We start from the raw sequence: 22,288 nt of genomic DNA, 5'->3' as shown, positions 1-22,288 counted from the left end.
GTACAAAGGCAAAGGGGATAAAGATGAGTGTTCAAATCTGAGAGATCAAAGTTTGTTGAGTATTCCTGGGAAATTATATCGAAGGGTACTGATTGAGAGGGTAAAGGCATGTACAGAGCATCAGACTGGGGAAGAGCAGTATGGTTTCAGAAGTGGTAGAGAATGTGTGGATCAGGTGTTTGCTTTGAAGAATGTATGTGAGAAATACTTAGAAAAACAGATGGATTTGTAAGTAGCATTTATGGATCTGGAGAAGGCATATAATAGGGTTGATAGAGATGCTCTGTGGAAGGTATTAAGAGTATATGGTGTGGGAGGTAAGTTGCTAGAAGCAGTGAAATGTTTTTACCAAGGATGTAATGCATGTGTACGAGTAGGAAGAGGAAAGTGATTGGTTCCCAGTGAATGTCAGTTTGCAGCAGGTGTGTGTGATGTCTCATTGGTTGTTCAATTTGTTTATGGATGGGGTGGTTAGGGAGGTCAATGCAAGTTTTGGAGAGAGGGGCAAGTATGCAGTCTGTTGGGGATGAGAGGGCTTGGGAAGTGAGTCAATTGTTGTTCGCTGATGATACAGCACTGGTGGCTGATTCGGAGAGAGACTGCAGAGGTTGGTGACTGAGTTTGGTAAAGTGTGTGGAAGAAGAGAGAGTAAATGTGGATAAGAGCAAGGTTATTAGGTTCAGTAGGGTTGCGGGACAAGTTAATTGGGAGGTAAGTTTGAATGGAGAAAAACTGGAGGAAGTGAAGTGATTTAGATATCTGGGAGTGGATTTAGCAGCGGATGGAACCATGGAAGCAGAAGTTAGTCACAGAGTGGGGAGGGGGCGAAGGTTCTGGGGGCATTGAAGAATGTGTGGAAGGCGAGAACGTTATCTCGGAGAGCAAAACTGGGTATGTTTGAAGGAATAGTGGTTCCAACAATTTTATATGGTTGCAAGGCATGGGCTATAGATAGGGTTGTGTGGAGGGTGGATGTGTTGGAAATGAAATGTTTGAGGACAATATGTGGTGCGAGGTGGTTTGATTGAGTAAGTAATGAAAGGGTAAGAAAGATGTGTGGTAATAAAAATATTGTGGCAGAGAGCAGAAGAGGGTGTATTGAAGTGATTTGGTCACATGGAGAGAATGATTGAGGAAAGATTGACAAAGAGGATATATGAGTCAGAGGTGGAGGGAATGAGAAGTGGGAGACCAAATTGTAGGTGAAAGGATGGAATGAAAAAGATTTTGAGTGATCGGGGCCTGAATATACAGGAGGGTGAAAGGCATGCAAGGAATAGGCTGAACTGGAATGATGTGGCATACCTGGGTCGACGTGCTGTTAACGGATTGAACCAAGGCATGTGAAGCATCTAAGGTAAGCCATGGAAAGTTTTGCGGGGCCTGGATGTGGATAGGGAGCTGTGGTTTTGCTGCAATACACATGACAGCTAGAAACGGAGTGTGAACGAATGTGGCCTTTTTTGTCTTTTCCTAGCGCTACCTCACGCACGTGTGGAGGGAGGGAGGTGCCATTTCATGTGTGGTGGGTTGGTGACAGGAATGGATGAAGGCAGCAAGTATGGACAGGTACATTTGTATTTATGTATATGTCTGTGTATGTATATGTATGTACACGTTGAAATGTATGGGTATGTATATGTGCGTGCGTGGGCGTTTCATGTATATGCATGTGTATGTGGGTGGGTTGGGCCATTCTTTCGTCTCCTTGCGCTACCTCACTAACGCGGGAGACAGCAACTAAGTATAATGAAATATATAAATAAAAAAGATGTTCCGGAAGAAGGTAAATAAAGTGCGCAAGATGAGAACAAATGGGAACATTGGTGAAGGGGGATAATGGGGAGGTAATAACAAGTAGTGATGAAGTGAGAAGGAAATGGAATGAGTATTTTGAAGGTTTGTTGAATGTCTTTGATGATAGAGTGGCAGATATATGGTGTTTTGGTTGAGGTGGTGTGCTTAGTGAGAGGGTAAGGGAGAATGGTTTGGTAAACAGAGAAAAGGAGGTGAAAGCTTTGCGGAAGATGAATGCCAGCAAGGTGGCGGGTTTGGATGGTACTGCAGTGGAATTTATTATAAAAAGGGGGTGACTGTGTTTTGACTGGTTGGTAAGGATATTTAATGTAAGTATGGTATATGGTGAATTGCCTGAGGATTGGCAGAATGCATGCATAGTGCCATTGTACAAAGGCAAAGGGGATAAAGGTGAGTGTTCAAACTACAGAAGCATAAGTTTGTTGAGTATTCTTGGGAGACTATATGGGAGGGTATTGATTGAGAGGGTAAAGGCATGTACAGAGCATCAGATTGGGGAAGAGCAGTGTAGCTTAAGAAGTGGTAGAGGATATGTGGATCAGGTGTTTGCTTTGAAGAATGTATGTTTGAAAAACTTAGAAAAACATATGGATTTGTATGCATCATTTATGGATCTGGAGAAGTCATATGATAGGGTTGATAAGAGATGCTCTGTGGAAGGTATTAAGAGTATATCATATGGGAGGTAAGTTGCTAGAAGCAGCAAAAAGTTTTTACTATGGATGCAAGGCATGTCTACGAGTAGGAAAAGAGGAAAGGGACTGGTTCCCAGTGAATCAGTTTCCAGCAGGGGTATGTGATGTCTCCATGGTTGTTTAACTTGTTTATGGATGGGATGGTTAGGGAGGTGAATGCAAGTTTTGGAAAGAGGGGCAAGTATGCAGTCTGCTGGAAATGAGAGGGCTTGGGAAGTGAGTCAATTGTTGTTCGCTGATGATACAGCACTGGTGGCTGATTCAGGTGAGAGACTGCAGAGGTAGGTGACTGAGTTTGGTAAAGCGTGTGAAAGAAGAAAGCTGAGAGCAAATGTGAATAAGAGCAAGTTTATTAGGTTCAGTAGGGTTGATGGACAAGTTAATTGGGAGGTAAGTTTGAATGGAGAAAAACTGGAGGAAGTGAAGTGATTTAGATATCTGGGAGTGGATTTAGCAACGGATGGAACCATGGAAGTGGAAATGAGTCACAGGGTGGGTGTGTGGGGGTGGGGAGAGGGGGGGAGAGGTTCTGTGAGCATTGAAGAATGTGTGGAAGGCGAGAACACAATCTCATAGAGATGTCTTATGGAATAGTGGTCCCAACAATGTTATATGGTTGTGAAGCATGGGCTATAGATACAATTGTGCAGAGGAGGGTGGATGTGTTGGAAATGAAATGGTTTTTTTTTTTTTTTTTTTGCTTTGTCGCTGTCTCCCGCATTTGCGAGGTAGCGCAAGGAAACAGACGAAAGAAATGGCCCAACCCACCCCCATACACATGTATATACATATATCCACACACGCAAATATACATACCTACACAGCTTTCCATGGTTTACCCCAGACGCTTCACATGCTCTGATTCAATCCACTGACAGCACGTCAACCCCGGTTTACCACATCGATCCAATTCACTCTATTCCTTGCCCTTCTTTCACCCTCCTGCATGTTCAGGCCCCGATCACACAAAATCTTTTCCACTCCATCTTTCCACCTCCAATTTGGTCTCCCACTTCTCCTTGTTCCCTCCACCTCCGACACATATATGCTCTTGGTCAATCTTTCCTCACTCATTCTCTCCATGTGCCCAAACCATTTCAAAACACCCTCTTCTGCTCTCTCAACCACGCTCTTTTTATTTCCACACATCTCTCTTACCCTTACGTTACTTACTCGATCAAACCACCTCACACCACACAATGTCCTCAAACATCTCATTTCCAGCACATTCATCCTCCTGCGCACAACTCTATCCATAGCCCATGCCTCGCAACCATACAACATTGTTGGCACCACTATTCCTTCAAACATACCCATTTTTGCTTTCCGAGATAATGTTCTCGACTTCCATACATTCTTCAAGGCTCCCAGGATTTTCGCCCCCTCCCCCATCCTATGATCCACTTCCGCTTCCATCCGCTGCCAGATCCCTGCCATTCCATCCGCTGCCACTCCCAGATATCTAAAACACTTTACTTCCTCCAGTTTTTCTCCATTCAAACTTACCTCCCAATTGACTTGACCCTCAACCCTACTGTACCTAATAACCTTGCTCTTATTCACATTTACTCTTAACTTTCTTCTTTCACACACTTTACCATACTCAGTCACCAGCTTCTGCAGTTTCTCACATGAATCAGCCACCAGCGCTGTATCATCAGCGAACAATAACTGACTCACTTCCCAAGCTCTCTCATCCACAACAGACTTCATATTTGCCCCTCTTTCCAAAACTCTTGCATTCACCTCCCTAACAACCCCATCCATAAACAAATTAAACAACCATGGAGACATCACACACCCCTGCCGCAAACCTACATTCACTGAGAACCAATCACTTTCCTCTCTTCCTACACGTACACATGCCTTACATCCTCGATAAAAACTTTTCACTGCTTCTAACAACTTGCCACCCACACCATATATTCTTAATACCTTCCACAGAGCATCTCTATCCACTCTATCATATGCCTTCTCCAGATCCATAAATGCTACATACAAATCCATTTGCTTTTCTAAGTATTTCTCACATACATTCTTCAAAGCAAACACCTGATCCACACATCCTCTACCACTTCTGAAACCACACTGCTCTTCCCCAATCTGATGCTCTGTACATGCCTTCACCCTCTCAATCAATACCCTCCCATATAATTTACCAGGAATACTCAACAAACTTATACCTCTGCAATTTGAGCACTCACTCTTATCCCCTTTGCCTTTGTACAATGGCACTATGCAAGCATTCCGCCAATCCTCAGGCACCTCACCATGAGTCATACATACATTAAATAACCTTACCAACCGGTCAATAATACAGTCACCCCCTTTTTTAATAAATTCCACTGCAATACCACCCAAACCTGCTGCCTTGCCGGCTTTCATCTTCCGCAGAGCTTTTACTACCTCTTCTCTGTTTACCAAATCATTTTCCCTAACCCTCTCACTTTGCACACCACCTCGACCAAAACACCCTATATCTGCCACTCTATCATCAAACACATTCAACAAACCTTCAAAATACTCACTCCATCTCCTTCTCACTTCACCACTACTTGTTATCACCTCCCCATTTGCGCCCTTCACTGAAGTTCCCATTTGCTCCCTTGTCTTGCACACTTTATTTACCTCCTTCCAGAACATCTTTTTATTCTCCCTAAAATTTAATGATACTCTCTCACCCCAACTCTCATTTGCCCTCTTTTTCACCTCTTGCACCTTTCTCTTGACCTCCCGTCTCTTTCTTTTATACATCTCCCACTCAATTGCATTTTTTCCCTGCAAAAATCATCCAAATGCCTATCTCTTCTCTTTCACTAATAATCTTACTTCTTCATCCCACCACTCACTACCCTTTCTAATCGACCCACCTCCCACTCTTTTCATGCCACAAGCATCTTTTGCGCAATCCATCACTGATTCCCTAAATACATCCCATTCCTTCCCCACTCCCCTTACTTCCATTGTTCTCACCTTTTTCCATTCTGTACTCAGTCTCTCCTGGTACTTCCTCACACAAGTCTCCTTCCAAAGCTCACTTACCCTCACCACCCTCTTCACCCCAACATTCACTCTTCTTTTCTGAAAACCCATACAAATCTTCACCTTAGCCTCCACAAGATAATGATCAGACATCCCTCCAGTTGCACCTCTCAGCACATTAACATCCAAAAGTCTCTCTTTCGCGCGCCTGTCAATTAACACGTAATCCAATAACACTCTCTGGCCATCTCTCCTACTTACATATGTATACTTATGTATATCTCGCTTTTTAAACCAGGTATTCCCAATCACCAGTCCTTTTTCAGCACATAAATCTACAAATGAAATGTATGAGGACAATATGTGGTGTGAGGTGGTTTGATCGAGTAGGTAATGAAAGGGTAACGTACAGGAGGGTGAAAGGTGTGCAAGGAATAGAGTGAATTGGAACGATGTGGAATATGGGAGTTGACGTGCTGCCAATGGATTAAACCAGAGCACGTGAAGTGTCTGGGGTAAACCATGGAAAGGTCTGTGGGGTCTGGATATGGAAAGAGAGCTGCGGTTTTGGTGCATTACACATGACAACTAGAGACTGAGTGTGAACGAATGTGGCCTTTTTTGTCTTTTCCTAGCGCTATCTCGTGGGGGGATACTATACCATGTGTGGTGGGGTGGCGACTAGAATGGATGAAGGCAGCAAGTATGAATATGTACATGTGTATATATATGTATATGTCTGGTTATGTATATGTATGTATGCGTTGAAATGTATGTATATGTGCATGTGTGGGCATTTATGTATATACATATGTGTGTATGTGGGTGGGTTGGGCCATTCTTCGTCTGTTTCCTTGCACTACCTTGCTAATGCGGGAGATGGCTATTACGTATAATACATATAATAAATAAATATACATAAATCCTCATGTAAGCACATATACATACACAGACATATACATATGTACATATTCATACTTGCTTGCCTTCATCTATTCTTGTTGTTACCCCGCCCCACAGGAAACAACACTGCTACTCCCCGCTTCCATGAAGCAGTTCCAGGAAAACAGACAACAAGGCCACATTTGTACACACTCAGTCTCTAGCCATCATGTGTAATGTACTGACACCACAGCTCCCTATCCAAGTGCAGGCCCCACACACCTTTCCATGGTTTACTCGAGATGCTGCACATGCCCTGGCCCAGGCCATTGACAGCATGTCGACCCCGGTATATCACACTTTTTCAATTCACTCTATTGCTTGCATGCCTCTCACCCTCTTGTATGTTCAGGCCCTGATCGATCAAAATCTTTTTCACTGCATCCTTCCACCTCTAATTTTCGAAGGATAAACTGATAACCCATTATTAACATGGGTTTTGAAATATATCATTGTTTTTAAAGAATCTATTACAATTCTACAGTCATATCCATGATGTTACTTACTTAAGACTTCTAAAACTTCCTTACAAAACACCACAAAAAAAAAGATAAAGTAATATCAAAGCTGTCTGCATAGGAAATTGAATGTGTGTGGAGCTTCTCATAGACAAGGAACAGCACTGAGTAATAAATAGGGGTGTCTAATTGACTTAAAATAAGTTAAGGCTCTGTTAAGGCTTTTCATCATTTACATCAATGATTTGAAGACAGGGATCAACAACAAAATTTCCAGGATTTAGTGATTTGCACAAATTGATGTAAAGGTCAGACATGCGGCAACTGTCACCGGGTGAAAGGCAAGCAAAAGACAGAGTGAACTGGTAAATCAATGATTAAATCATTAATGGGGTTACTGGACTCTGCTTGCCTGAGGTTACAATGCGTGTGTAAAGTCAACTTTTGCAAGGCTGTACCATTAATAGTAAAGTCTTGTCAAACAACTTCTCACTTCAAAGAAGTCTAAATTTCCTTGTTACTGGAGGTAGCACAACCTTGATTTGAAGGAGCCTTTATAAAGGTACTAGGAAATATCAAGACTCTTTCACAGATTTTGGTCCTGGGTGATAATGAGGATATAAAAGTAATTTATTTATTATTTATCTTGCTTTGTCGCTGTCTCCCGCGTTAGCGAGGTAGCGCAAGGAAACAGACGAAAGAATGGCCCAACCCGCCCACATACACATATATATATACATACATGTCCACACACGCACAATATACATACCTATACATCTCAATGTACAAATATATATACACACACAGACATATACATATATACACATGTACATAATTCATACTGTCTGCCTTTATTTGTTCCCATCGCCACACATGGAATAACAACCCCCTCCCCCCTCATGTGTGTGAGGTAGCACTAGGAAAAACACCAAAGGCCCCATTCGTTCACACTCAGTCTCTAGCTGTCATGTAATAATGCACCGAAACCTCAGCTCCCTTTCCACATCCAGGCCCCACACTCTTTGCATGGTTTACCCCAGACGCTTCACATGCCCTGGTTCAATCCACTGACAGCACGTCGACCCCGGTATACCACATTGTTCCAATTCACTCTATTCCTTGCACGCCTTTCACCCTCCTGCATGTTCAGGCCCCGATCACTCAAAATCTTTTTCACTCCATCCTTCCACCTCCAATTTGGTCTCCCACTTCTCGTTCCCTCCACCTCCGACACATATATCCTCTTGGTCAATCTTTCCCCACTCATTCTCTCCATGTGACCAAACCATTTCAAAACACCCTCTTCTGCTCTCTCAACCACACTCTTTTTATTTCCACACATCTCTCTCACCCTTACATTACTTACTCTATCAAACCACCTCACACCACATATTGTCCTCAAACATCTCATTTCCAGCACATCCACCCTCCTGCGCACAACTCTATCCATAGCCCATGCCTCGCAACCATACAACATTGTTGGAACCACTATTCCTTCAAACATACCCATTTTTGCTTTCCGAGATAATGTTCTCGACTTCCAAACATTCTTCAAGGCTCCCAGAACTTTCACCCCCTCCCCCACCCTATGATTCACTTCCGCTTCCATGGTTCCATCCGCTGCCAGATCCACTCCCAGATATCTAAAACACTTCACTTCCTCCAGCTTTTCTCCATTCAAACTTACCTCCCAAATGACTTGACCCTCAACCCTACTATACCTAATAACCTTGCTCTTATTCACATTTACTCTAAACTTTCTTCTTTCACACACTTTACCAAACTCAGTCACCAGCTTCTGCAGTTTCTCACATGAATCAGCCACCAGCGCTGTATCATCAGCGAACAACAACTGACACACTTCCCAAGCTCTCTCATTCACAACAGACTTCATACTTGCCCCTCTTTCCAAAACTCATGCATTCACCTCCCTAACAACCCCATCCATAAACAAATTAAACAACCATGGAGACATCACACACCCCTGCCGCAAACCTACATTCACTGAGAACCAATCACTTTCCTCTCTTCCTACATGTACACATGCCTTACATCCTCTATAAAAACTTTTCACTGCTTCTAACAACTTACCTCCCACACCATATATTCTTAATACCTTCCACAGAGCATCTCTATGCACTCTATCATATGCCTTCTCCAGATCCATAAATGCTACATACAAATCCATTTGCTTTTCTAAGTATTTCTCACATACATTCTTCAAAGCAAACACCTGATCCACACATCCTCTACCACTTCTGAAACCACATTGCTCTTCCCCAATCTGATGCTCTGTACTTGCCTTCACCCTCTCAATCAATACCTTCCCATATAATTTACCAGGAATACTCAACAAACTTATACCTCTGTAATTTGAGCACTCACTCTTATCCCCTTTGCCTTTGTACAATGGCACAATGCAAGCATTCCGCCAATCCTCAGGCACCTCACCGTGAATCATACATACATTAAATAACCTTACCAACCAGTCAACAATACAGTCACCCCCTTTTTTAATAAATTCCACTGCAATGCCATCCAAACCTGCTGCTTTGCCGGCTTTCATCTTCCGTAAAGCTTTTACTACCTCTTCTCTATTTACCAAATTATTTTCCCTAACCCTCTCACTTTGCACACCACCTCGACCAAGACACCCCACATCTGCCACTCTATCATCAAACACATTCAACAAACCTTCAAAATACTCACTCCATCTCCTTCTCACATCACCACTACTTGTTATCACCTCCCCATTAGCCCCCTTCACTGAAGTTCCCATTTGCTCCCTTGTCTTAAACACTTTATTTGCCTCCTTCCAAAACATCTGTTTATTCTCCCTGAAATTTAATGATACTCTCTCACCCCAACTCTCATTTGCCCTCTTTTTCACCTCTTGCACCTTTCTCTTGACCTCCTGCCTCTTTCTTTTATACCTCTCCCACTCATTTGCATTTTTTCCCTGCAAAAATTGTTCAAATGCCTCTCTCTTCTCTTTCACTAATACTCTTACTTCTTCATTCCACCACTCACTACCTTTTCTAATCAACCCACCTCCCTCGCTTCTCATGCCACAAGCATCTTTTGTGCAAGCCATCACTGCTTCCCTAAATACATCCCATTCCTCCCCCACTCCCCTTACCTCCTTTGTTCTCACCTTTTTCCATTCTGTACTCAGTCTCTCCTGGTACTTCCTCACACAAGTCTCCTTCCCAAGCTCACTTACTCTCACCACTCTCTTCACCCCAACATTCTCTCTTCTTTTCTGAAAACCCCTTTGCTTCCAGAAGATAATGATCAGACATCCCTCCAGTTGCACCTCAGCACATTAACATCCAAAAGTCTCTCTCGTGCGTCTATCAATTAACACGTAATCCAATAACGCTCTCTGGCCATCTCTCCTACTTACATACGTATACTTATGTATATCTCGCTTTTTAAACCAGGTATTCCCAATCACCAGTCCTTTTTCAGCACATAAATCTACAAGCTCTTCACCATTTCCATTTACAATACTGAACACTCCATGTATACCAATCATTCCCTCAACTGCCACATTACTCACCTTTGCATTCAAATCACCCATCACTATAACCTGGTCGCGTGCATCAAAACTACTAACACACTCATTCAGGTGCTCCCAAAACACTTGCCTCTCATGATCTTTCTTCTCATGCCCAGGTGCATATGCACCAATAATCACCCATCTCTCTCCATCAACTTTCAGTTTTACCCATATCAATCTAGAATTTACTTTCTTACACTCTATCACATACTCCCACAACTCCTGATTCAGGAGTAGTGCTACTCCTTCCCTTGCTCTTGTCCTCTCACTAACCCCTGACTTTACTCCCAAGACATTCCCAAACCACTCTTCCCCTTTACCCTTTAGCTTCGTTTCACTCAGAGCTAAAACATCCAGGTTCCTTTCCTCAAACATACTACCTAAAATAAAAATAAATCTTTTCTAATACATTCAACCTGCAAAATTGGCATTAAAATTGACCAAAGACTCTAATCTGTAAGATTCAAAACATTCTAGATAACTTACCATTTCTTACTTAAAGATTTGCTGTTGTCCAGGGTCATTCTCAAATTCTGAATAGGCATCATTTAGTTCCATGAAGATAAGTTTGGCGAGAGACTCATGATCTGTTCCTGTGCACTGAGAAAAGAGGTATCTGTAAAACACTCCATAAAAATCTTTGCTATACACTACTGACTAGCTTGTCTTCTGTATATTCTGCAGTGACATTATCACATGATCAGTTATCTGTTGTCTATACAGTTTTTCTAGTCACACATTCTTGGTTTTGATTGCAAATAAGAATGGATAGACAGTGATATCTTAAAATAATTATTGTTAATCTACAAATACTCAAAATGAAATCATATCAGTATGAGAAAAAAGTATGAGAAATATATTCATTTAAATGAAGACTGGCTTCAAAAACAAGAAGCCATGTATGTCTGTAAACTATATAGATTCTTCCCAGCCATTTACATCTTACCACAAGCAATTAATTTCATACAAAGTGTAAGAGAAGGTGTATCTTGGCTAGCCAAGAATTCTTGTTAAACTATCACATCATGTTGAAAACTTACAAAAAGCTATTACTTGCATTTAATGTAGAATACAAACAGGTACAGTACTCACCAAGTCCTAAATCAGCATATCATAATTTCATACAGTGGTTAGGCTGCTGGGCTTGGAAAAGTATGTTTTTTATTTTTTTTTTATTTTGCTTTGTTGCTGTCTCCCGCGTTTGCGAGGTAGCACAAGGAAACAGACGAAAGAAATGGCCCAACCCACCCCCATACACAATGTACAAACACACACGCCCACACACGCAAATATACATACCTATACATCTCAATGTACACATATATATACACACACAGACACATACATATATACCCATGCACACAATTCACACTGTCTGCCCCTATTCATTCCCATCGCCACCTCGCCACACATGGAATACCATCCCCCTCCCCCCTCATGTGTGCGAGGTAGCACTAGGAAAAGACAACAAATGCCCCATTCGTTCACACTCAAAGTCTCCAGCTGTCACGCAATAATGCCCGAAACCACAGCTCCCTTTCCACATCCAGGCCCCACCCAACTTTCCATGGTTAACCCCAGACGCTTCACATGCCCTGATTCAATCCACTGACAGCACGTCAACCCCGGTATACCACATTGATCCAATTCACTCTATTCCTTGCCCGCCTCTCACCCTCCTGCATGTTCAGGCCCTGATCACACAAAATCTTTTTCACTCCATCTTTCCACCTCCAATTTGGTCTCCCACTTCTCCTCATTCCCTCCACCTCCGACACATATATCCTCTTGGTCAATCTTTCCTCACTCATTCTCTCCATGTGCCCAAACCATTTCAAAACACCCTCTTCTGCTCTCTCAACCACGCTCTTTTTATTTCCACACATCTCTCTTACCCTTACGTTACTTACTCGATCAAACCACCTCACACCACACATTGTCCTCAAACATCTCATTTCCAGCACATCCACCCTCCTGCGCACAACTCTATCCATAGCCCACGCCTCGCAACCATACAACATTGTTGGAACCACTATTCCTTCAAACATACCCATTATTGCTTTCCGAGATAATGTTCTTGACTTCCACACATTCTTCAAGGCTCCCAGGATTTTCGCCCCCTCCCCCACCCTATGATTCACTTCCGCTTCCATGGTTCCATCCGCTGCCAGATCCACTCCCAGATATCTAAAACACTTTAATTCCTCCAGTTTTTCTCCATTCAAACTTACCTCCCAACTGACTTGACCCTCAACCCTACTGTACCTAATAACCTTGCTCTTATTCACATTTACTCTTAACTTTCTTCTTTCACACACTTTACCAAACTCAGTCACCAGCTTCTGCAGTTTCTCACATGAATCAGCCACCAGCGCTGTATCATCAGCGAACAACAACTGACTCACTTCCCAAGCTCTCTCATCCACAACAAACTTCATACTTGCCCCTCTTTCCAAAACTCTTGCATTCACCTCCCTAACATCCCCATCCATAAACAAATTAAACAACCATGGAGACATCACACACCCCTGCCGCAAACCTACATTCACTGAGAACCAATCACTTTCCTCTCTTCCTACACGTACACATGCCTTACATCCTCGATAAAAACTTTTCACTGCTTCTAACAACTTGCCTCCCACACCATATATTCTTAATACCTTCCACAGAGCATCTCTATCAACTCTATCATAAGCCTTCTCCAGATCCATAAATGCTACATACAAATCCATTTGCTTTTCTAAGTATTTCTCACATACATTCTTCAAAGCAAACACCTGATCCACACATCCTCTACCACTTCTGAAACTACACTGCTCTTCCCCAATCTGATGCTCTGTACATGCCTTCACCCTCTCAATCAATACCTTCCCATATAATTTACCAGGAATACTCAACAAACTTATACCTCTGTAATTTGAGCACTCACTCTTATCCCCTTTGCCTTTGTACAATGGCACTATGCACGCATTCCGCCAATCCTCAGGCACCTCACCATGAGTCATACATACATTAAATAACCTTACCAACCAGTCAACAATACAGTCACCCCCTTTTTTAATAAATTCCACTGCAATACCATCCAAACCTGCTGCCTTGCCGGCTTTCATCTTCCGCAAAGCTTTTACTACCTCTTCTCTGTTTACCAAATCATTTTCCCTAACCCTCTCCCTTTGCACACCACCTCGACCAAAACACCCTATACCTGCCATTCTATCATCAAACACACTCAACAAACCTTCAAAATACTCACTCCATCTCCTTCTCACATCACCACTACTTGTTATCACCTCCCCATTTGCGCCATTCACTGAAGTTCCCATTTGCTCCCTTGTCTTACGTATGTATGTGTATGTAATCAGTGTACTTTGACAAGTGTCTGTTCTGACTGACCCAAGGAGAGTATTAAAGGGTTAACAAGATAGCCAAACCCTCCTCCTTCTCTGTCCCCTCTCTCTCCTTACTACCATGCATCTTTTGGGAAATTATAGCTTTACATATGCATCCTTTTATCTCAAAATTCAATTTCATCATTTGTGTGTTGAAAAGGGCCTAGTGATTGTGACTACATGGTTTAATAAGAGGTACTGATATATGTATACATTAGTGAGTAAGGAAATGATAGGCAGGAACTATTCAATTATGCACTAGCTGATAAGCAGGCATTATTCAATTATATACTAGCTGATAAGTGTGCAAAAGGGAGACTCTTGAACATGAATGTCCTAAGAGAGGTAGCTGATTAGATGTCTGATCACTCCTTGGTGTAGGGGAGGCTGAAGCTTGTAGAGGCTTTCAGAAAAGAAGAAATTATATAGGAGGAAAGAGGGTGATGAAAGTGATGGAGCTTGGATAAGAGGTTTAGGAGGAGAGATACCAGGGGAGATCGAGTGTAAATTGTCAAAAGGTGAGAGTAAATGAAGCTATGGAAATGGGTGATGAATGGGAAGTATTCAAGAGAGCAGCACTCTTATGTGTGAGAAGTGTGTGGTATGCAAATGGTGGGTGAGGCATGTGAAAAAGGGTAGTGAGTCTTGGGTACTGAAGTCTAGTTGTTATTGAATGCAAAAATTGAGGTGTATAAGCATTACTTGAAGGGAAGGAGTTCTCGGTAAGTGATTAAAAGATACACAAGAGAAAGTGGCAGGAGCTCAAGAAGAAGGTGCAGGGGCTGAAAACAAGGAAAACTGAGATTTGGGGATAGCACATATCAGTAAACTTCAGGAGAATAAGAAAATGTTTAGAAATGAGATTAATAGTGTGAAAAAAAGCTAACAAATGGGATCACTGGTGAAGGAGGCACATGGCAAGGAGGAAACAAGCAGAGATGAGGTGAAGAGGAAATGGAGTGAGTACTTTGAAGGATTTTTAAGTGTGTTTGATGATACGGTGGTAGATGAAGGGTGTTTGGGTAGGGGAGGTATTCAAAGCGAAAGAGTCATGGCAAGTGCTTTGGTGAAAAGAGAAGAGATGGCAAAAGCCTTGAGAAACATGGTGTGTGGTAAGGTGGATGTAGCGGATGGTACTGCAACTGAATTTTTTTAGAGATGGGGTGGCTGTGTTGCTGACTGGTTACTTACGATTTTCAGTACATTTACAGGTTATGAAGAGGTGAACGAGGACTGGTAAATGCTTCTAAAGTGTCAATGTACAAAGGTAAGGAGGACTAAATAGTATTCAAATAGCAGATATAAATCTGTTGAATGTATCTAGCAAGATGCATAAGGAGATAAGTGATTGAGAAGGTGGTGGTTTGAAGAGGTGTGTGAGAAAGAGTATAATAAGGTTGTTAGAAGGTGTCTGTGGATGTTGTTACTAACATATGGTGTGGGACGAAAGCTGCTAGAAGCAGTGAAGAATCTACCTATCTATTTCTGACACCTGTTCCTACCTGGAACTCCCTTAAGGGGGTGGTTACAGCAATAGAGTCTCCATGACTAAAGAACTCCAGTGCTGCTTCATAGCCTTTAGTGCCATACCTTAACAGACCACTGGCTGAGGGAAGGCAAAGCTGGGCATTTTAAAGGTAAAATAGTTTAAAAGGTGTTTTGGTGCATTACACATGACAGACAGTGAAGGGATGCAAGTGAATGAGGCCATTTCTTTGCTTGTCTATGGCGCTTCCTCATTAATGCATGAAAAAGCAGACAAGAATGAAAAAAGTATTCTTTATGCAGTTTATTACCTCTTGTTCTTTGTCATTTACTACAATCCCAGCTACATTTGTATACATTACTTAACATCTCCCACTCTTTAATATACCTGGTCACCTTGCATTAACATTATGGGTGTCTTGATCTTTAATGTGTTTATGGTGGTATGTATAAATGGGTGAGTGTACATAATCTTACAGTAAAGCAAAAAATATCAATATTACTGAAACTAACAAAAAACCTACTCACCTTGTCTGGATGTGCGGCAAGACAAGCTTTACGGTACATCTTTTTAACATCATTTTGATGCACCAATTGATGCATACCACATTCATTCCACTTTGAACCTTCCCACATTATTGTATGAAGGGAACATAAAAGTGCACGAATATTCTTCTTCTTTCCTTCTGTCCATTCCATAACCTGTGCAACAATACAAAATAGTTACTGGACAAAGCATAAAGAAAGCAGTAACATGAGTTCAAAATGTGATAAACATGTCTCTTTAGTAAAGTTAACTAGTGTAATGTACATCATCTATTTCTGATGCTACCTTTCTCTAAGGGGAAAGAGCAAACAGGTATAAGCAATTCTTTTTCTTAAAACCTCCTTTTTTGATAATCAGCAGAATACCATTATCTCAGTAGCACTGCTATAATCACCTCAAATCAAATATATCTCTCAGAAATGAAAATTTCAAGCCTAGGTAATATACTGACCTAGTCACACTTACTGTAAAGCAGATTAATATACACAAATTTATGAGATATACATGTCTAAGATATTCCACTCATTGCATTCAATACCGTATAAAGGTTGTAAAAGGTGTAGAAACTGGTATAATCAGCATTGGTCATTCAGATGGGAGCACTTGGAGCTTGAAAACTTGCTGAAGTCACAGATATTGATATCATCAGGAGTAAGATACATTCTAGAAAGTAATCTTTACATGTACTGAAAAATTCAGGGTGTAACAGTGGATCATTATACAGGTTAAGTATCCCTTATCCGAAATGCCTGGGACCAGGCATTCTTTTTGGATTTTGAGATATCTTAGGGATGGGACCCAAGTCTAAACACAAAATCCATTTATGTTTCATATGCATCTTATAGCCTGAAAGAAATTTTGACAATACTTTTGAAGAATTTTGAACATGAAACAAAGTTCGCATAACACTGAACCATCAGAAAGCTAAGGTTTCACAGCCTCAGCAGCCCATGTGGACAATCTGTGGTTGTTTGGCACCACCTTCATTCCTGACTCTGAATTTATGTGCTACTGATAAGCAATCATTTTCTTTCACTTAATCACACATAAGTACTCAACAGTAAAAAAAATAGGAAATACAATTAATACAATGAAAAAATAATGTGTTTAGGGTAGCTAAGCAGCACAGTAGCATCAGCAGAATACCTGTATCAGCTGTTAAGCAATAACAAACAACTGCAGGTTTTCGGTTTCCACATACGATGCTGTTTTTTAATCAAAAGGTTACAGCTATTTCACTGTTAGCCATAGGGGTATCTGCAGGTCTTTCTAAACTGGCACCAACAGACCGTCAAAAGCCCAGCATGAGCAAGTGAGATCAGGTATGGAACTTTCCTCTTGTAACATCATGTTGCTGCTCAAAAAGTATAGAATTTTGGACCATTTCGGATTAGAGATGCTCAACCTGTATAAGAGTGTTGGAAAAGAAAAAGAATCCTTCAGTGTCTTTTACATAAAATACATCTGCTCCACCCTAAAATATGTCTAAACACCGTCAGTAAATTTTTTTTTTTTTTAAATTTTGCCAACCACACAAACACATAAAATATTACCAGCTGCCTTAGAAAAAAAATACAATTCTACATCATTATGCTTGGCACTCAATTCTTTGCAAGAGAAGTGGACCCCTCCCATTCAAACACATCACCAACTCCAGGAAGAAATACGAAACTCCAAACTTCAGCAACATATCTATTTCATTTTATCTATTATATATCATACTTGACTGCCATTTCCTAAGTCAGTGAGGTATTGCCAGGAAACAGATGAAGAATGGCCCATCCACTCATATACACATAAAGGCCTATAAACACAAATATATATATCAACATATACACATATACATACATACACATACACATGCTTGCCTTCAACCAATTCCTGGTGCTATCCTGCCCCACAATAAACAGCATTGTTATCCCCTGTTTCAGCAAGGAAGCGCCAGGAAAACAGACAAAAGAAGGCCACATTCATTCATACTCAGTTCCTAGCTGTCAAGCGTAATGCACCGAAACTACAGCTCCCTATCCACATCTAGGCCCCAGAGACCTTTCCATGGTTTACCCCAGGCATTTCACACGCCTTGGTTCAGTCCAATGACAGCATGTCGACCCTGGTATACCACACTGTTCCAATCCACTCTATTCCTTGCGTGCCTCTCATCTTCCTGTATGTTTGGGCCCTGATCACTCAAAATCTTTTTCACTTCATACTTCCACTTGCCATTGTACAAAGGCAAAGGGGATAAGAGTGAGTGCTCAAATTACAGAGGTATAAGTTTGTTGAGTATTCCTGGTAAATTATATGGGAGGGTATTGATTGAGAGGGTGAAGGCATGTACAGAGCATCAGATTGGGGAAGAGCAGTGTGGTTTCAGAAGTGGTAGAGGATGTGTGGATCAGGTGTTTGCTTTGAAGAATGTATGTGAGAAATACTTAGAAAAGCAAATGGATTTGTATGTAGCATTTATGGATCTGGAGAAGGCATATGATACAGTTGATAGAGATGCTCTGTGGAAGGTATTAAGAATATATGGTGTGGGAGGAAAGTTGTTAGAAGCAGTGAAAAGTTTTTATCGAGGATGTAAGGCATGTGTACGTGTAGGAAGAGAGGAAAGTGATTGGTTCTCAGTGAATGTAGGTTTGCGGCAGGGGTGTGTGATGTCTCCATGGTTGTTTAATTTGTTTATGGATGGGGTTGTTAGGGAGGTAAATGCAAGAGTTTTGGAAAGAGGGGCAAGTATGAAGTCTGTTGGGGATGAGAGAGCTTGGGAAGTGAGTCAGTTGTTGTTCGCTGATGATACAGCGCTGGTGGCTGATTCATGTGAGAAACTGCAGATGCTGGTGACTGAGTTTGGTAAAGTGCGTGGAAGAAGAAAGTTAAGAGTAAATGTGAATAAGAGCAAGGTTATTAGGTACAGTAGGGTTGAGGGTCAAGTCAATTGGGAGGTGAGTTTGAATGGAGAAAAACTGGAGGAAGTGAAGTGTTTTAGATATCTGGGAGTGGATCTGGCAGCGGATGGAACCATGGAAGCGGAAGTGGATCATACGGTGGGGGAGGGGGCGAAAATTCTGGGAGCCTTGAAGAATGTGTGGAAGTCGAGAACATTATCTCAGAAAGCAAAAATGGGTATGTTTGAAGGAATAGTGGTTCCAACAATGTTGTATGGTTGCGAGGCGTGGGCTATGGATAGAGTTGTGCGCAGGAGGATGGATGTGCTGGAAATGAGATGTTTGAGGACAATGTGTGGTGTGAGGTGGTTTGATCGAGTGAGTAACGTAAGGGTAAGAGAGATGTGTGGAAATAAAAAGAGCGTGGTTGAGAGAGCAGAAGAGGGTGTTTTGAAGTGGTTTGGGCACATGGAGAGAATGAGTGAGGAAAGATTGACCAAGAGGATATATGTGTCGGAGGTGGAGGGAACGAGGAGAAGAGGGAGACCAAATTGGAGGTGGAAAGATGGAGTGAAAAAGATTTTGTGTGATCGGGGCCTGAACATGCAGGAGGGTGAAAGGAGGGCAAGGAATAGAGTGAATTGGAGCGATGTGGTATACCGGGGTTGACGTGCTGTCAGTGGATTGAATCAAGGCATGTGAAGCGTCTGGGGAAAACCATGGAAAGCTGTGTAGGTATGTATATTTGCGTGTGTGGACGTATGTATATACATGTGTATGGGGGGGGGGGTTTGGGCCATTTCTTTCGTCTGTTTCCTTGCGCTACCTCGCAAACGCGGGAGACAGCGACAAAGTATAAAAAAAAAAAAAAAAAAAAAAAAAAAAAAAAAAAAAAAAAAAAAAACTTCCACCTCCAATTTGGTCTCCTGCTTCTCCTTGTTCCCTCCACCTCTAACACTTATATCCTATTTGTCAAACCTTTCCTCACTCATTCTCTCTCTCCATATGTCCAAACCATTTCACCACATCCTCTTCTGCTCTCTCAACCATACTCTTTATATTTCCACACATCTCTCTTAATTTTTCATTACATACTTGATGAAACCACTTCACACCACATATTGTCCTCAAACATTTCATTTCCAACACATCCACCCTCCTCTGTACAACCCTACCTACATCCCCAGCCTTGACACCATATAATGTTGTTGGAACTAATATTCCTTCAAATGTGCCCATTTTTGCTCTCCGAGATAATGTTCTCTCCTTCCACACATTCTTCACTGATCCCAGAACCTTCGAGCCCTCCCCAACTCTGTGACTCTCTTCCACTCCCATGGTTCTACTTTGCTATGTCCACTCCCAGATATCTAAAATACCTAACTTCCTCCAATTTTTCTCCATTTAAACTTGCATCTCATTTAACTTGTCCCTCAACCTTACTGAACCTAATAACCTTGCCCTTATTTACATTTATTCTCAACTGTCTCCTTTTACACACTTTTCCAAACTCAGTCACCAACTTATGCAGTTTCTCACTCGAATCAGCCACCATTGTTGTATCATCTGTGAACAACAATTGACTCACTTCCCAGGTCCTCTCATCCCCAACAGACTGCATACTTGCCCCTCTCTCCAAAACTCTTGTATATACCTCCCTAACCACCCCATCCATAAACAACTTAAAACAACCATGGGGACATCACACAACCCTACCGCAGACCGAACTTCACTGGGTCCCAATCACTATCCTCTTTTCCTACTTATACACATGCCTTACATCCTTGGTATAAGCTTTTCACTGCTTTTAGCAGCTTACCTCACACACCATATACTCTTGAGACCTTCCACAAAACATCATTATCAACCCTATCATATACCTTCTCCAGATCCATAAATGCAACATACAAATCCATTTGTTTTTCAAAGTACTTCTTAAAACACATTCTTCAAAGCAAACACCTGATACACACATCTTCTACCACTTCTTCCCCAATCTGATGTTCTATACATGCCTTCACCCTCTCAATCAATATCCTCCCATACAATTTCCCAGGAATACTCAACAAACTTATGCCTCTATAGTTTGAAGACTCATCTTTATCCCCTTTGCCTTTGCACAATTGCACTATGCATGCATTTCACCAATCTTCAGGCATCTCACCATGATCCATACATACACTGAATAACCTTACCAAACAATCAACACAGTCACCCCTCTTCATAGTAAATTCAACTGCAAAATCATCCAAACCTGCCACCTTACCAGATTTCATCTTCCATAAAGATTTCATAATCTCTTCTCTCTTAAACAAACCATTATCCCTAACCCTTTCACTTCGCACACCATCCTGACCAAAACACCCTACATCTGCCACTCTATCATCAAACACTTCATCACTACCTGTTATCATATCCCCCCTTGTCTCTTTCACCCTTTGTTCTCTTGTTTTATGCACATAATTTACCTCCTTCCAAAACATCTTTTTAATCTCCCTAAAGTTTAATGATACTCTCTCATCCCAACTCTCAAATACCCTCTTTTTCAACCCCAGCGACTTCCTCTTGACCTTCCGCTGCATTCCTTTATACATCTCCCAGTCATCTGCACTCCTTCCTTGTAAGTATTATCCAAACATCTCCCTTCTCTTTTTCATTAACAATTTTACTTCTTCATCCCACCACTTGCTACCCTTTCTAATCTGCCCACTTCCCACCTTATTCATATCACATGCATCTTTTGTACATGCCATCACTGCTTCCCTAATACATCCTATCCCTCACCCATTCCCCTTACATCATTTACTCTCACCTTTTGTTATTCTACACTTAATCTCACACGATACATCCTCACACATCTTTCCAAGCTCACTTACTCTCATCACTCTTCTCTCCAACACTTTCTCTTCTTTTTGAAAACCCCTACAAATCTTCACCTTTGCCTCCACAAGAGAGTGATCAGACATCATTCCAGCTGCCCCTCTCAGCACATTAACATTGAAAAGTCTCTCTTTTACATGCCTACCATCTCTCCTACTCACATACTTATACTTATGTAAATCTCTCTTTTTAAACCAGTATTCCCAAACACTAGTCTTTTTTCTGTACACAAATCCACAAGCTCTTAACCATTTCCATTTATAACCCTGAATATCCCATGTACACCAATTATATCCTCAACTGACACATTACACACTGCATTTAAATCACCCATCAGAACTACCCGGTCCCATGCACCAAAGCTACTGATACACTCACTCACTCTGCACCCAAAACACTTGCCTCTCATGATCTTTCTTCTCATGACCATGTGCGTATGCACAAATAATCACTCATCTCCCTCCATCCACTTTCAGTTTTACCCACATCAATCAAGAATTTACTTTCTTACACTCTATCACACACTCCCACAACTACTGCTTCAATAGTGCTACTCCTTCCTTAACTCTTGTCCTCTCACCAACCCCTGACTTTACTCTCAAGACTTTTCCAAACCATTCTTCCCCTTTACCCTTGAGT

The 22,288-nt window shown here is 41.6% G+C and overlaps 1 protein-coding gene across 3 annotated transcripts in view; it reads right to left on the bottom strand.

Annotated features, from left to right (window-relative positions):
- Positions 1-22,288, bottom strand: part of LOC139746207 (cyclin-G-associated kinase-like) — a 329,022-nt gene that overhangs the window by 17,932 nt on the left and 288,802 nt on the right. For all 3 annotated transcript variants that reach the window (XM_071657155.1, XM_071657166.1, XM_071657174.1), the window contains 2 exons: positions 15,860-16,033; positions 10,944-11,057 (listed from right to left, as the gene is read on the bottom strand). In XM_071657155.1, coding sequence (XP_071513256.1) covers positions 10,950-11,057; positions 15,860-16,033 — 282 coding nt within the window. In that variant the 3' untranslated portion in view covers positions 10,944-10,949. The remainder of the gene's footprint in view (positions 1-10,943; positions 11,058-15,859; positions 16,034-22,288) is intronic.

This window comes from Panulirus ornatus, chromosome 4 (genome assembly GCF_036320965.1).
Source record: "Panulirus ornatus isolate Po-2019 chromosome 4, ASM3632096v1, whole genome shotgun sequence".
NCBI lineage: Eukaryota > Metazoa > Arthropoda > Malacostraca > Decapoda > Palinuridae > Panulirus > Panulirus ornatus.
This window is presented reverse-complemented; position numbering and strand designations above follow the sequence as displayed.